We start from the raw sequence: 17,198 nt of genomic DNA on the forward strand, positions 1-17,198 counted from the left end.
AAAAGACACTGAATAAGTAAATTAACATAGGTAGAATTGTCACCTTTCTCATAAATAATTGATATTTTTCTGGTTGTTTAGCTCTGGCTTTTTATTTATGTGAAAATTGTTTTTTAATTGTTTTCAGATAGTTCTTGGGATTGTCTTGGCAGGTAGACTCCCAGATATTTTATATTATCTACAATTATTCTTCTTCTACCTCTTGCTGCTGGGCTTTGTTGGCAATATGTTTAAATGCTGATGATTTATTTAGATTTATTATAAATCCTGTCATTTTGTTAAACTTGTTAATTGTTTCAAGTAGCTTTTTAGTTGAGTCTCTAGGATTCTCTTTAAGTATACCATCACAACATCTGCAAAGATTGATAGTTGTGTTTCCTCATGACCTATTTTAATTCCTTCAATTTCTTTACCTTTCTTTTAACTAGCATTTTTATTACAATATTGAGTAATATAGATAATGGGCATCCTTATTTCACCCCTGTTCTTATTGGGAATGCTTCTAGCTTGTCCCCATTACATAATATTTTCTGATGACTTCAGATAGCTATTTGTTATCATTTGAAGAAAAATCCATTTATTCCTGTGTTCTCTAGTGTTTTTAATAGAAATGGGTGCTGTGTTTAGTCAAAAGCTTCTTCTGTATCTATTGAGATAATCATGATTTCTGTTGGTTTTGTTATTGTCCATTATTCTAATAGTTTTTCTAATATTAGACCAGCCCTGCATTCCTTATATAAATCCCACCTAGTTAATTGCTGTAACCTCTTGGGCTAATATATTAAATTTTTTGCATCAATATTCATTAGAGAAATTGGTCTATAATTTTCTTTCTGTTTTGGGTATCAGCCCATTAAAGAAATTTGATAGGACTCCTTTGCCTATTTTTCTAAATAATAAAAATAGCACTGGAATTAATTGTTTTTTAAATGTTTGGTAGGATTCACTTGTAAATCCATTTTTTCTTAGGGAGTTCATTGATGCCTTGTTCAATTTCTTTTTCCAAGATGGAATTATTTTAGCATTTTTTTTCTTTTCTTTTTTTTTTTTGTTAATCTGGGCAATTTATTTTTTTCTAAATATTTATCCATTTCTCTTAGATTGTCAGATTTATTGGCATACAATTGGGCAAAACTCCTAATTATTGCTTTAATTTTTCCTTCACTGGTTGTGAATTTACCCTTTTCATTTTTGATAATGGTAGTTTGATTTTCTTTTTTCTAATCAAATTAACCAAAAGTTCTTATCTATTTTTTTTTCATAAAACCATTTCTTAATTTTATTTACTAGTCCAGTAGTTTTCCTATTTTCAGTGTTATTAATCTCTTGTTTGTCAGACTTTCTGATTTGGTATTTAATTAGAGATTTTCAATTTGTTCTTTTTTTTCCCCCTGATTATATTTAAGTTTATTTAAATGAAAGAATAAGACAAAATAATAGCAATTGACATATATAGTGATTTAACATATACAAAGTAAGACATAATCTCATTTGGACCTCATAATAACTTTATGAGATAGGTACTATAAGTCTTGTTTTACAGATGTAGATACTGAGGCTCAGAGGTTAAGCTGTAATCTTGTAAACTCAGTGACTTTTGAAGAAATTATTTCACATTCTGGGCCCTGGTATCCTCAAATGTAAAATGAAATAGTTGGACTGCATGACATTTGTAAAAGATGTTGCAGTAGACAGTGTGATAAATTTATACTCAGGAATCCTCTTCTCAATAAGTATTCTTCCTGAACACTTTTCAGTCTTTGAGAGGGTTATAAAATGTGGATTTTTTTCTTAGATACTTTGTCCTCTTTCAATCTTCAAGATAATGTCCTCTTATAAATCTGATCATTCCTTTTTAGACTTTTTGTTTTGTTGTTGATCTTCATTTTTGTCACTCATTAACTGTGTATTTGTTTGCTAAAATTTGGTCCAGGGCTCTTTTCTACCATAACTATAGGTGTTCCCTAAATCTTGGTACTAGGGTCTTTTCTTTTCTGTTGCTTAATAATCTCATCAGTTCCCATGTTGTTATCCCATGTCATTTCTATGCCAATAATTCTTAGATCAACAGACTGAACCTTAGTTTATCTCTAGGGCTTCATTTTCGCATCACAAACTACTATTCGAATATTTAAAACTATGACCAAACAGCAAAACAGAACTCATTATCCTCTTCCCCCTTGCCAACTTTTCTATTACTGATGATGTTACCACCATTCTCCCAATCATTCAGGCAAGTCAGAGCCATTTTCTGATACACATATTTTCCCATATATCCAAAAATAAGTCAATAAATCCTTCGGTTTCTGTTTTCACATTATCTCTTATTTTATATATATAGTGACACTGCTGGAACAAAGGGTATGCACAGTTTGATAACTCTTTGAGCATAGTTCCAAATCGCTCTCCAGAATGGTTGAATGTATTCACAATTCCACCAACAATGTATCAGTGTCACTGTTTTCCCACATCCCCTCCAACATTGTGCATTATTTTTTCCTGTCATTCTAGCCAATCTGACAGGTGTGTAGTAGTATCTCAGAGTTGTCTTAATTTGCATTTCTTTGATTAATAATGACTTGGAGCATCTTTTCATATGGCTAGAAATAGTTTCAATTTCTTCATCTGAGAATTGTCTGTTCATATCCTTTGACCATTTATCAATTGGAGAATGGCTTGATTTCTTATGAATTAAGAGTCATTTCTTTATATATTTTGGAAATGAGGCCTTTATCAAAACCTTTAACTATAAAGATGTTTTCCCAGTTTATTGCTTCCCTTCTAATTTTGTCTGCATTAGTTTTGTACAAACAAAAGCTTTTTAAGTTGATATAATCAAAAATTTTTATTTTGTGATCAATAAGGATCTGTAGTTTTCCTTTGGTCACAAATTCCTTCTTCCTCTATAGTCTGAGAGATAAACTATCCTATGTTCTTCTAATTGATTTATAATCTCATTTTTTATGCCTAGATCATGAACCCATTTTTTTTTAAATTTAATTTTTATTTTATTTTATAATTATAACTTTTTTTTTTTTAACAGTACATATGCATGGGTAATTTTTTACAACATTATCCCTTGCACTTACTTGTATTCAGATTTTTTTCCCTTCCTCCCCCAACCACCTCCCCCAGATGGCAGGCAGTCTCATACATATTAAATATATTACAATATATTCTAGATACAATATATGTGTGTAGAACCGAATTTCTTGTTGCACAGGAAGAATTGGATTCAGAAGGTAAAAATAACAGTTTACACTCATTTCCCAGTGTTCCTTTTCTGGATGTAGCTGATTCTGTCCATCATCAATTAATTGGAATTGGATTAGCTCTTCTCTATGTTGAAGAAATCCACTTCCATCAGCATACATCCTCGTACAGTATCATTGTTGAAGTGTATAATGATCTTCTGGTTCTGCTCGTTTCACTTAGCATCAGTTGATGTAAGTCTCTCCAAGCCTCTCTGTATTTCTCCTGTTGGTCATTTCTTATAGAACAATAATATTCCATAACATTCATATACCATAATTTACCCAACCATTCTCCAATTGATAAGACATCCATTCATCTTCCAGCTTCTAGCCACTACAAAAAGGGCTGCCACAAACATTTTGGCACATATAGGTCCCTTTCCCTTCTTTAGTATTTCCTTGGGATATAAGCCCAGTAGTAGTATGGCTGGGTCAAAGGGTATGCACATTTTGATAACTTTTTGGGCATAATTCCAGATTGCTCTCCAGAATGGTTGGATTCTTTCACAACTCCACCAACAATGCATCAGTGTCCCAGTTTTCCCACATCCCTTCCAACATTCATTGTTATTTGTTCCTGTCATCTTAGCCAATCTAACAGGTGTGTAATGATATCTCAGAGTTGTCTTAATTTGCATTTCTCTGATCAGTAGTGATTTGGAACACTTTCATATGAGCGGAAATAGTTTTAATTTCATCATCTGAAAATTGTCTGTTCATATCCTTTGACCATTTATCAATTGGAGAATGGCTTGATTTCTTATAAATTAAAGTCAATTCTCTGTATATTTTGGAGATGAGGCCTTTATCAGAACCTTTAACTGTAAAAATGTTTTCCCAATTTGTTACTTCCCTTCTAATCTTGTTTGCATTAGTTTTGTTTGTGCAGAAACTTTTTAATTTGGTGTAATCAAATTTTTCTATTTTTTGATCAATAATGGTCTCTAGTTCTCCCTTGGACACAAACTCCTTCCTCCTCCACAAGTCTGAGAGGTAAACCATCCCATGTTCTTCCACTTTATTTATAATTTCGTTCTTTATGCCTAAATCTTGGACCCATTTTGATCTAATCTTAGTATGTGGTGTTAAATGTGGGTCCATGCCTAGTTTCTGCCATACTAATTTCCAGTTTTCCCAGCAGTTTTTGTCAAATAATGAATTCTTATCCCAAAATTTGGGATCTTTGGGTTTGTCAAACACTAGATTGCTATTTTTATTCACTGTCTTGCCCTGTGAACCTAACCTATGCCACTGATCAACTAGTCTATTTCTTAGCCAATACCAAATGGTTTTGGTGACTGTTGCTTTATAATATAGTTCTAGATCAGGTGCAGCTAGACCACCTTCATTTAATTTTTTTTTCATTACTTCCCTTGAAATTCTCGACCTTTTGTTGTTCCATATGAATTCTGTTGTTATTTTTTCTAGGTTATTTAAATAGTTTCTTGGAAGTCTGATTGGTATAGCACTAAATAAATAGATTAGTTTAGGGAGTATTGTCATCTTAATTATATTCGCTCGGCCTATCCAAGAGCACTGAATGTCTTTCCAATTATTTAAATCTGACTTTATTTTTGTGGCAAGTGTTTTGTAATTTTGCTCATATAATTCCTGACTCTCCTTTGGTAGATATATTCCCAAATATTTTATACTATCGACCGTTATTTTGAATGGAATTTCTCTTTGTATCTCTTGCTGTTGGATTGTGTTGTTAATGTATAAAAATGCTGAGGATTTATGTGGATTTATTTTGTATCCTGCAACTTTGCTAAAATTCTGAATTATTTCTAACATGAACCCATTTTGATCTTATCTTGTTGTACGGTGTTAAGTATGGGTCAATGCCTAGGTTCTGCCATACTAATTTCCAATTTTCCCAGCAGTTTATGTCAAATAGTGTGTTATCCCAAAAATTAGGGTCTTTAAGTTTTTCTGTAATTTTTTTTTTTTTTTTTTTTGCTAATATGTTATTTAAGATTTTTGCATCAATGTTCATCAGGGAGATTGGTCTATAATTTTCTTTCTTTCTTTTTTTTTTTTTTTGTTTTCGTCCTACTTGGTTTAGGTATCAGTACCATGTCTGTGTCATAAAAAGGATTTGGTAGGACTCCTTCATTCCCTATTTTTTTTTTCAAATAGTTTATATAGCATTGGAGTTAATTGTTCTTTAAATGTTTGGTAGAATTCACATGTAAATAATCCATCTGGTCCTGGGGATCTTTTCTTAGGGAGTTGATTAATAGCTTGTTCTATTTCTTTTTCTAAAATGGGACTAGTTAACCAATTTACTTCTTCCTCTGTTAATCTGGGCAAGCTATATTTTTGAAGGTATTCATCCATTTCATTTAAGTTATCAAATTTACTGGCATAAAATTGGGCAAAATAATTCCGAGTTATTGCTCTAATTTCCTTTTCATTTTTAAGACTAACAACTTTATTTTCCTCTCTTCTTTTTCTAATCAAATTTACCAAGGGTTTATCTATTTTGTTGGTTTTTTCATAGAACCAACTCTTACTTTCATTTATTAATTCAATAGGTTTTTACTTTCAATTTTATTAATCTCTCCTTTTACTTTTAGAATTTCAAGTTTAGTGTATGATTAGGGGTTTTTAATTTGTTCTTTTTCTAGCTTTTTTAATTGCAAGCCTAATTCATTGATTTTCTCTTTTTTTATGGAAGTAGGCCTCTAGAGATAAAAATTTCCCCTTATTACTACTTTGGCTGCATCCCACACATTTTGGTATGTTGTCTCATTATTGTCATTATCTTGGATGAAATTATTAATTGTGTCTATGATTTGCTGGTTCACCCATTCATTCTTTAGGATTAGATTATTTAGTTTCCAATTACTTTTTAGTCTATTTCCCCTGGCTTTTTATTGAATGTAATTTTTATTGCATCATGATCTGAAAAAGATGCATTTACTATTCCTGCCTTTCTGCATTTGAATTTGAGGTCTTTATGTCCTAATATATGATCAGTTTTTGTATAGGTTCCATGAACTGCCAAGAAGAAAGTGTACTCCTTTCTGTCTCCATTTAGTTTTCTCCAACAATCTGTCATATCTAACTTTTCTAGTGTTCTATTTACCTCTTTAATTTCTTCCTTATTTATTTTTTTGTGGTTTGGTTTATCTAGTTCTGAGAGTGTAAGGTTAAGATCTCCCACTATTATAGTTTTGTTGTCTATTTCTTCTTGCAGCTCTCTTAACTTCTCCTTTAAGAATTTAGATGCTATACCACTTGGTGCATGTTTAGTATTGCTATTGCTTCATTATTCTGCCCTTTAGCAAGATATAGTGCCCATCCTTTATCTCTTTTAATTAGATCAATTTTTGCTTTTGTTTGATCTTAGATCAGGATGACTACCTCTGCTTTTTTGACTTTACCTGAAGCTTAGTAAATTCTCTTCCAGCCTTTTATTTTTACTCTATATGTATTGCCCTGCTTCAAGTGTGTTTCTTGTAAACAACATATAGTAGGATTCTGGCTTTTAATCCAGTCTCCTATCTGCCTCCACTTTAGGGGGGAGTTTACCCCATTCATATTTATGGTTAAAATTACTAATTCTGATTTCTTGCCATCTTGTTGACCCCAGATTATACTTCTCTCTTTTCTTTTCCCTTTCCCCCCCTCCCCAGTATTAAACTTAATGAACACCACTTGCCTCATGCAGCCCTCCCTCTTTAGTATTCTTCCCTCCCCCTTAGAGTCTCTCCCCTTTCTTAAACTTTTCCCTTTCAATTTTTGCATTCCCTTCTATTTATCCTACCCCTTCCCTTTTTGCTTTTCCCTTCCCACTTTTCAATGAGGTGGGAAAAGATTCTCTGTAAATCGAATATGTCCAATATTTTTTCTTTGAGTTAATGCTGATGAGAGATTCACAGTATGATCATCCTACTCCCTTCTTTCCCTCAGATATAATAGGTTTCCTTTGCCTCTTTGTGAGATGTAGGACCTCCACTTTTCTCTTTTTCTAGTACAATTTCCTTTCCACCTCTAGATCCTTTTTTATAGTATAACAGTAAACCAAATTATACATTACTCTTTATGTATACTCATAACAGAAATACAGTTCTCAAAAATTCTTTTTACCTTTTTTTTTTTTTTTTTTTTTTTTTTTTTTTTTTTAATGCTTCTCTCAAGTCCAATATTTGGAAATAAAACTTTTTGTTTAACTCTGGTTTTTTTGTCATAAATAAATGGAATTCATCTATTTCATTGAATGTCCATCTTCTTCCCTGGAAGAAAATGCTCAATTTGTCTGGGTAAATTATTCTTGGCTGCATACCAAGTTCCTTTGCCTGTTGGTATATCAGATTCCAGGCCCTTCGATCCTTTAATGCAGAAGCTGCTAGATCCCGAGTGATCTTATTGTGGTTCCTCTGTATTTGAATTTTTTTTTTTTTCCCTGGCTGCTTGTAGTATTTTTTCCTTGTTCTGATAATCCTGGAATTTAGCCACAATATTTCTTGGAGCTTTAATTTTGGGATCTTTTTCTGTAGGTGATTGATGAATTCTATTCAATGTCTATTTTATCTTCTGATTCTATGACATCTGGGCAGTTCTCTAATGATTTCCTGAAAAATAGTGTCTACTAGGCTCTTTTTTTCATAATGTATTTCAGGGAGTCAGTAATCCTTAGATTGTCTCTCCTAGATCTATTTTCCAGGTTAGTTGTTTTCCCCATTAGATATTTTACATTTTTTCTTATTATTTCATTTATTTTGGTTTTGCTTGACTGATTCTTGTTGCCTTATTGAGACATTTGTTTCCATTTGTTCAATTCTGAATTTTAGTGTTATTTTCTTCATTTACTTTTTTAAACTTCTTTTTGCATTTGTCCAATTGAATTTTAGAATGAGTTGTTTTGTTCTATGGAATTTTTTTCCATTTCACAAATTCTGTTTTTTAAGAAGTTATTTTCTTTTTCTGTTTCACAAATTCTGTTTTTCTGGGAGTTGCTTTTTTTTCCCCCCCCACTTTATCTAATCTATCTTTTAATGAGTTATATGCTTTTTTCTATTTCTCTATGTCTATTTTGTGTTGTCTTTTCCAGACTCTCTTGCAAGGCTTTCATTTCCTTTCCCCATTTTTTTTCTAGCTCTTTTTTAAGATCATTTTTAAGTCCTTCTAGGAGAGCCTTGTGTGATAGGGATCAGGTTATTTCACTTTTGGGAGCTTCATCTGAAGACATTCTGCCTTTAGTCTCCACAGGGTTTGAAATCTGTTCTTCTCTTTCTCCATAAAAGTTGTCAATTGGTAGAGTCCTCTTTACTTTTTTACTAATTTTTTTTCTTAAGTTTTTTTTTTTTTTTTTTCTCCCAGTTAAGGTCTGTCTCTAGGGCTGGAGAGGTTTGCAGTGCTGCCTCAATTTCTGCTGCTGGGTCTGCCACATGGGAGTCATTAGCAATGCCCCAGGGCTCTGTCCTGTCTGCCCTGGTGTTGTGCTTATAGTCTGCTCAGCCACCCTGATACTGCACTGCTCCAAGACTCTGAGCTGTTAGGGCTGACGTTTGTGGTCAGTTGTTTGTGCTTCGCTGCCTCTCTTTCCCATTTCTGATTGAAACAGATCTTTACTGGTTTGTTTCCTCCCATAAATTCTCTGCCCCCGGGATTCTGAGCTGTCTGTGCTGGTGTTTGTACTGATTGCCCTGCCTGCCTCACTCCTGTTTCCAATTGAAACAGACCTTTTTTTGGCAATCTGAAGTTATCTTCTGCTGATAATTTGTTGCACTCCCAATATTTGTGGGTTCTACCTGTCCAGAGCTAAATCAGAGGCTGGATTTCATCATTACTGTGAGAGTTGGAAAGAGGATCAAAGAGAAAAGGGGGGGAAAAACTCATTTTATTCAATATGATTAAACTATTCACAACCTGACACAGGAAGATGACATAACTTTTGAGAACTATTTCTCTATTGGGACAATTAAAAGAAGTGCACATAGAGGGTGTGCGTAGATGACTTTGATGTGATGATATTAATGTTTTATTTGTATACAGATTTTATATCTGTATACCCTGGATTGCATAAAAATTTCTCAAACAAATAGGGTTTGCAAGTGGAAAAAATTTAAGAAGCCCTAGTTTAAACATTACTCTCTGCTAAGCTATGGGATTCTACCAAGAGGGAGTATTGAGACCGCCTCAATCACTGGTGCACAATAAGCTTTCTGCCATGTTGCAGAAAAGCCCTTGTTGAGCAAGAATCAATTATATACAAACAAGTTATGGTACAGGATAAATGTGAAATAATCAACAAAGGGAAGGCACTAGAATTAAGAAGAATCAAAAAGACGTCATGTAAGAGGTAGCATTTTTAGTTGGAACTTGAAAAAAGGCAAAAAGTCTGAAGGTGAAGATGAGGATGGAGAAAATTAGGAGACCATTCTAGGCCAGTATCACTAGAAGAATGTGTGGGAACAAAAAGGGATTGTAAGATGTAAAAAAGATTTGGGGAAAGTTTGTGAAAGTCTTTGAAAGTCAAATAGAAGATTTTATATTTGATCCAAAAAGTGATAGGTAGTACCTGGAGCTTATAAATAGGAAGGTGACATGATCAGAACTGCACTCCGGCAACTGTGTGGAGAAAGATTTGTGACAAGGTATTTCATGGTGGGGCCCTTGATGGTAAAGTTTGGAAGGAAGGAAAATTGATGAGAAAGCTAATTAAGTTTTGGAAATGATGAATTTAAGATATCACTAGAACATACATGCAATTAGAGATGTGAAATTGGACTTGAGCAGAGAAGTTTCAGACTATATAAGTAATGGAAAAGTTATTGGCTGTAAACTTTTTATCTTCCTTTTTTCAAATTTTAATACAATAAAATTTTCTCACTTTGAATGTAGTTATGACATAGTGGTGTGTGATTCTAACTCTGGTCCCTTGTTACTTCAACTGTTTCTTTCAGTCTACTTGTAGTGGTTTTGTTTTTTCTTGTTTTTGGTTTTGATCTATAATCCTAAGATTTTGACTAAGCATTCCTGAGAATTTTCATTTTGGAATTTTTTTCAGGAGATGATCAGGAGAGAGAGGGGGGAGGGAGGGAGGGAAGGAGGGAGGTAACATTCTGATTGTTTTATGGCAATTTTTATTTATGATTTCTTGACAGTTTAGGAATTTTTGTTTGATTAGTTTTTCAAGCAATCACTTAGTCAGCATTTGTAAATTAATGAAGGAATGAACAAAAAATATTAAATATTGGGGAGGGGATACCAATAGAAAAAAATAGGAGTCTGCTTGTTAAGGAACTCACTTTCTAATAGGGGTAGGTAACTAATAGGAATTCTCATTTGCAGGGTAGTTTAAAAGCCCTATGGTCCTTAGGATACAGTGGCAAAGCTTGTTGACTATATCTTTCATATCATTTCCATTGATTAAAAATGCTCGTTCTTATTGAAAACTTTTTTTCCCCCTAGATTTTCTGTAGCTATGTCTACTGTATAGGGAGGAGAAAGTAGTTTCCTTTCAAAGATGAGTTCACAAGTAAGGTTGTAAAGGATTTAAAAGAAGGTATAAGGAAATAGAAGTATTAAATGTAGATATATTTTTCAAGGAGTTTAACAAAGAAAAAGAGACAACTGGAGAGGCACCTATAAGGAATCTAGTTAGGATTTTGTTTTGTCTTTTAAAGGATGGAGGGTATATGAGCAGTTTTTCCGTTATAGGAAAGAAGCCAATGGTTAGCAAGAGATGAAAATTTAGAGAGATAAGTTTAGTGAAGATAGGGGGACAGTCTGCTGGAGGAGATAGGAAGAGTGATAGAATCAAAAGTGCATGTAAAAGGGCTGTTCTCAACAAAAAAATGCCACCTCTTTAGGTGAGACCAGAGTGAAAGAAGAATAAGTTGGGAAAGATAAATGTCTGAGTGAGATGAGCTAAGGAGAGGAAAAGAAGGAGCTCTCAACTAGTGGTCTGATATTTATTTTTTGAAGTGGCTAAATAAAGGAGCTAGAACATCATGAGAGATAGTCATTAATGAATTTGCCCTTTAGTAGTGAATCAGTTTGTCAATGAATATAATTGATTCATTGTGAGTGTGGTACAGAAAATTAGAAAAAATTTCAAGACATGTAGAACTACCTCAATACATCATGGGTCTTGAGAAATTTCTCTTTAGTACATACAAACAGAAAATGGCTTTCTTGGATTGCCTGAATGCTCATCAGTTGAGGAATAGCTAAAAAAAGTTGAGGTATACGATTGTGATGAAATACTATTATGCTATAGAAATGATGAGTAGCACGGTTTCAGAAAAACCTCAAAAAATAATGTGAACTGATGCAAAGTAAAGTGATAAGAATTTGGAGAACAATGTGTACAATAATAGCGATTTTTTTTTTTTATTAGTGCTGGAAATACTTAGTAGTCTTCTGTTCTTTCCTAGTAGGGTGTTGGATACCTTATGACTTGAGGAAGCTTATTTTCTGATAGCATACCTTTTTTGTTTTTTATTAAAGCTTTTCATTTCCAAAACATGCTTGGATAATTTTTCAACATTGGGCCCTGTAAAACCTTGCGTTCCAATTTTCCCCCCATCCCTTTACACTCTGCCCAGATGGCAAGCAATCTAATATATGTTAAATATGGTTTTTTAAAAAATAGTTAAATCTAATATATGTATACAATTATCTTGCTGCACAAGAAAAAATCAGATTAAAAAGGGAGAAAAATGAGAAAGAAAATAAAATGCAAGCTAACAACAAAAAGTGTAAATGCTGTATTGTGGTCCACACTTAGTCATCACAGCCCTCTCTCTAGGTGTTAATGGCTCTCTTTATCACAAGATAATTGGTACTGCCCCTAATCATCCATGAAGTTTTCTTGGCAAAGATCCTGGAGTAATTTACCATTTCCTTCTCTGGTAGATCATATTTGTCAGAACTCTTTCCACTGTGACCTGTCTTGGGTAATTCTTTATGGCATATCTCATGCTTCAAGACCTTCTGCCAAGGCAAGGGAGTCTAGGAGAAGAGTGGTAGAATTAGGGCTTTCCTATTTCAAGAAGTACCTAGAAATAGTCAAATAATTCATTTCAGTTATGTACCTTAAGAAGATAAAGAAAAAAAAGACATAGCATGTGTACTTACTGCACAGTAGATAGAATATGAGAGCATTCAAAATAAAAACCATTAAATTTTCACTATAAGAAATCCTATGTAATAAACATTATGCTCACAGCTGTTCTGTTGTGCACTTTTTTACTTTTATTTTTTCACTCCTTTTCTCCTATCCCCAAGATTACAGTTAAGCATAGATGAATTTCTTTTTGTAAGAGTATACTATGATTATTTCTAGTTGTCCTCTGTTCTCTGAAGTTAGCACCTTCCTTTATAAGTCAAGTCTTAAGATGTTTTTCTAAATCTACCAGCTCATTTCCTATATCACAGCAATATTCCAATTTTGTACTATTTTAAATGGCCTTAAAAATATTGATTAATATGGCATGTAGTGTGGTTTCCCTATTTTTCTCTTTTGGTTAAATTTATTTTAACTTCAACTTTGAGATTATGATTACTACTTGTGCTTTTTTTTTTTTTTAACATAATAAATTCTATTCCTGATCTCTATGTTTCTACATATTTCGCATTTTTATTCCTGAAAGCAACATATCATTGGATTCAAATTTTTAATCTACTGTTTCCATTTTATAAGTTCATCCCAACCACATTCTAAGCTGTAATTATTTGTTGTATATTTTTATCTTTCCTGTTTTTTCTCACTGTCCTTCTCATCTATTTCCATCCCTCCTCTTCTTCTCTACTACCTGGCCCTCCTATTCCTTAACTGAGACACCCCTCTAAGAATTCCTCCCTTGTCCTTGCCCTCATCCTTTCCTGTTCTCTTTCTTTTTTTTCTTTTCTTTTTTGCCTTTGTAATTTTTAAAAATCAATTTAGAAGATTTGTATACCCTTCTAAATATATATGCTTTTCCCTCCATAAACCCATTCCTAATAGTTATTCCATCCCTCCTTTGTACTCTCCCTCCCCACCCTTATCTCTTTGACTTATTTCTTTCTGAATTCTAGATATATGTTGTTCCCTCTTTAACCCATTCCTGAAGAAAATAAGGTTTTCAACACTACCCATCTTCCCCCTGCTAACTTCTTATATGTCAAGTTTTCCTTTTTTATCCATTTGTATGAAATAATTGCTCCTTTTTTCTCTCCTCAAAGTTTATTTTTTTTTTTAGAATTATTCAACATAGTCAGCTCAGCTTGTCTTTCTTTCAAACTACCCAAATAAAAATGATAGTAATAAAAGAACTAATAATATTTTTGTATAAAGTAAATTATTTGAGTCCCTTATAATTTTCATCCTTAGTGTTTATATTTCTTTTGGATGTTATATATTGAATTTTCACTTAAGTTTTGCTCTTTTGATCAGAAATATCTGAAAATCATTAATTTTAAGTTAATGCCTTTTTTTTTCTTCTTCCTATTCAGGATTATGTATTTTCCTTGCTAAGTTACCTTTGGTTGAGACTTCAGCTCTTTTGATCTATGAAATCTCACTGATGGTCCTTCAGTGAGTGTAGTTAACTGCCAGGCCTTTTGTAATTATTATTGTAGATCCATGATACTTAAATTGTGTTGGTTTTTTGTTGTGGTTTTTTTTTTTTTTTTTTCTTTTTCCTTTGTTGCTACCAGTATTTTTTCCTTAACATGGGAGCTTTGAAACTTGGCGGTGGTATTATTATTATGTTTTCTTTCTGGGATCCCTTTCAGGTGGTCATGGTAGGTTTTTTTCTATCACTTTCTTGCCTTTTTGTTTTTTGAATTCAGAGCAATATTTCTTAATAGTTCCTAATAATATATATCCTTTTTAAATCATAATTTTCAGGCAGTACAACTATTATATTATTTCTTAGTCTGTTTCCCAGATCAGTTGTTTTTCTGATGTTTCATATGCTCTTCTATTTTTTTATTCTTTTTATTTTGTTTTGTTATTTCTCTGTGTCTTAATAACATTATTAATTTCCCTTTGCCCAATTCTAATTTCCAAGGAATTATTTTTTTTCCTTAAGTTTTTGGTTCTCTTATTTCAAGTTAATTGATTTCTTTTTTGTAATTTTCCTGGATTGGTCTTTTTTTTTCCTGATTTTTTCCTCAATCTCTCTTATTTAGTTTTTAAAATCCTTTTAAAATTCTTCTAAGAAATCTTTTTGGTCTTGGGACCATTTGATGTTTCTCATTTAAATAGGAGTGATTTTTTTTTTTTTTTTTTAGCTTTATTATCTTTTGAATAGGAATCCTGATCTTCTCTATCTGTTCCATAGTTGCTATCTATATTTGGGTTCTTTGTCCTTTGTTCTTTTTTAAAAATATATTTTTAGCAACTATTAGTGTGAACTATTAGTTCTAGTCCCATGCAGTGGGGAATAATTCTTACTGTGGGGGTCTTTCTTACTGTTATGTAATGTTCTGGCTAGCTCTCTGGAGGTCCTTCAAATGGGCCTTGGTTTCAGCCAAAGAGAGGAGAGCCACCTGAAGCAATGTTGTGGAAGGACATTTGAAAAGTTGAAAGTTTTCTGCTCTACTCTGCCATCTTTCTAGAATCTTCCCTTCTGCCCTCTATTCTTCAAAATAGTTGCTTAGTGATTCTCATTTCTGCTCATCCAACCTCCTCAGTCTCTACTTTATAAAGTCCTACTAGTTCTTGGAGGTTCATTTTAAATTATTCTTCCCTGATAACTCCAGCCTGTATATATTTTCTCTTTTTTTAAACTCTTACTGTGTTTACTATTGATTCCCTGTTATGATGTTTCCCTTCATCTAAAACTTCTTTCTCTCATACACTTTCCATCTTTTAGTCTTCATAGAGACCTGGATTCTTCCTGCCACTCTGCTTTCCTCCCCCTCACTAACCAGCTTCTTTTAACACCTTTGTTCTGTACCACTTCTCCTCCCTTAATTGTTTCTGGAGGGGAAATTGTAATATTCCTTATTTCCTAGCTTCATTTCCAAACTTTTCCTTTGTCACTCTTTACTCACCAGTCATTACTCAATAGTCATTCCTCCTTTTAAGTAAAGTTAAAAATTTTGCATATAATCAATCTTGTATAACCCTCAAATCATTCTTCCTTTTTTAGTATCTCAATCAACATTTTCCTCTATTTCCCAATTCCTGCCTTTTTCTGGAGGAACTTTAATATTTTTTATCTCTTAACTATCCAAACTTCCTGTTTCCTCAAACTCTCCAAGTTTCATGAGTATCACTTTCATTTCACTTCAGACAGAAATGGAGATAGTCACTAATGATTTTATTGTTACTCACAGGTGTTTACTTTAGGTACACTGATACTACATTATCTTACCAAAACCTCCTATAGTTAATTAACTCTGTGTCTCTCTTTTCCCTATTTTTCATCCTTAATGAGACTTGTATTCCTTTCACTTTGACCTTTTCTCTTCTCTTCCTAAGTCCCTTGTCCGACTTTGTTCCATCTTCTATAAAATGTGAAGGTAGAGAAAGTCTCACACCTGTGCTGGCTGATGTATTACAAATTCATGTTATCCAGCTTTAACTGGCTCCTCACTGAAGCAAAGTAGTTCTTTAATGATTCCCTGACTCCTCTTCTCCCCTTAGAAACTTCTAGATCTTTTCTTCTCTCCTAAAACCTCCTATACATACCCAGATCCTTTTAATGAAAAAAATTGAAGCCATTTCCTATGAATTCATTCTTTTCCTATGTTATTCATTTCAGAACTCTTTGACACCACCTTCTGTTTTTGCCACTCTCTCCCTGACAAGAGGGTGTCTCCCAACCGAATTTCTTGTCTTCTCCAGCACATTGTATTATTAACTATTTCTTTTCTTTTGAACTGCCCCCCCCCATATTAGCTTACTGCTTCAAAATCAAGGTAAGCTTGCTTATGCAATAGTAATGTTTGCTGTCCTGAAAAGTTCATTCTTTTTATGTGATTTGTAAAAAATTTAGATGTGAAATAAATATGAAATTTGAGATCAAATCAGTGTTATTATTAGGTGAAGAAATATAGCTTACTGCTGTAAAAACATTCTCATTTCTCCCCCGTACTTAAAAAAAAATCTTCATTAGATCCTGTGATCTCTTCTACCTCTCTTTTGCCTTTTTTCACCCAAACACTATAAAAAAGTTTTCTGTCCTCACTACCCCTCCACTTCTTTCAATCTTCAGCTTTTTACAGTTAGTCTTCAAAGTCATCATTCTGTTCTCCCAAAATTTACCATTGCTCTCTTAATTGCCAAATTTGGTCTCAATCCTGATCCCTTTTGACCTTATCTGCTGTTTGATGTTGTTGGCTCTCTTCTCCTCCTATATGACATTTGAGTTTTTATTGAGTTCTTATGACTGTCCTTTCTTTTAGTTTGACTCCTTGTTTGATCCCCTCCTCAGTTTACTGATATGGCTAATTATCCACATTTTTCCCCTTTACTATGAGTGTTTTCCAAGGTTCTCTCCAGAGTCTTCTTGTCCCTCTCTTTATCCTTTCCATCTGTTTTGCTTCCCCCTTTGTGCACATTTTTTTTTTCCCTCTGAACTTTGCTTCCTGCATCTGGGTTTTGTTTTTCTTATATAAATTCTTTCCTTTTTCCCTTTCAGTCTCTGTTTCTCTCTTTTTTTCTTCTTACTCTCTTCCAGATTACTTTATATTTAACCTCTTTCTCTCTTCTCTGTCAGATTATGAACTTATAAGTCGGAATTGCACATGCTATTTATTGATTGAAGCTGTGTTGGGGTTTAATTGTAAATGAGAAAATGTAGCAATAAAATTGTCTCTTCTGATTGATCTTTTAGGAACTCCTTTCTAAGAAGAGATGAAGAAAAATAACAATATTTCAAATGTGGGGGATGAAGAGCATGAAGACATTGAAGGTATGTATTTTTTTATTTCCGTCCTACTTACCAAAACTTAGGTTTCAAAATCAAGATAAGCTTGCTTATATAGTAGTTTTTC

At 33.1% G+C, this 17,198-nt stretch overlaps 1 protein-coding gene across 3 annotated transcripts in view; it reads left to right on the top strand.

Annotated features, from left to right (window-relative positions):
• The window catches only part of SCAF11 (SR-related CTD associated factor 11), a 94,731-nt gene that overhangs the window by 18,502 nt on the left and 59,031 nt on the right, over positions 1-17,198 (top strand). For all 3 annotated transcript variants that reach the window (XM_074269453.1, XM_074269455.1, XM_074269454.1), the window contains one exon: positions 17,039-17,116. In XM_074269453.1, coding sequence (XP_074125554.1) covers positions 17,059-17,116 — 58 coding nt within the window. In that variant the 5' untranslated portion in view covers positions 17,039-17,058. The remainder of the gene's footprint in view (positions 1-17,038; positions 17,117-17,198) is intronic.

Source organism: Sminthopsis crassicaudata, chromosome 5 (assembly GCF_048593235.1).
Source record: "Sminthopsis crassicaudata isolate SCR6 chromosome 5, ASM4859323v1, whole genome shotgun sequence".
Lineage (NCBI taxonomy): Eukaryota > Metazoa > Chordata > Mammalia > Dasyuromorphia > Dasyuridae > Sminthopsis > Sminthopsis crassicaudata.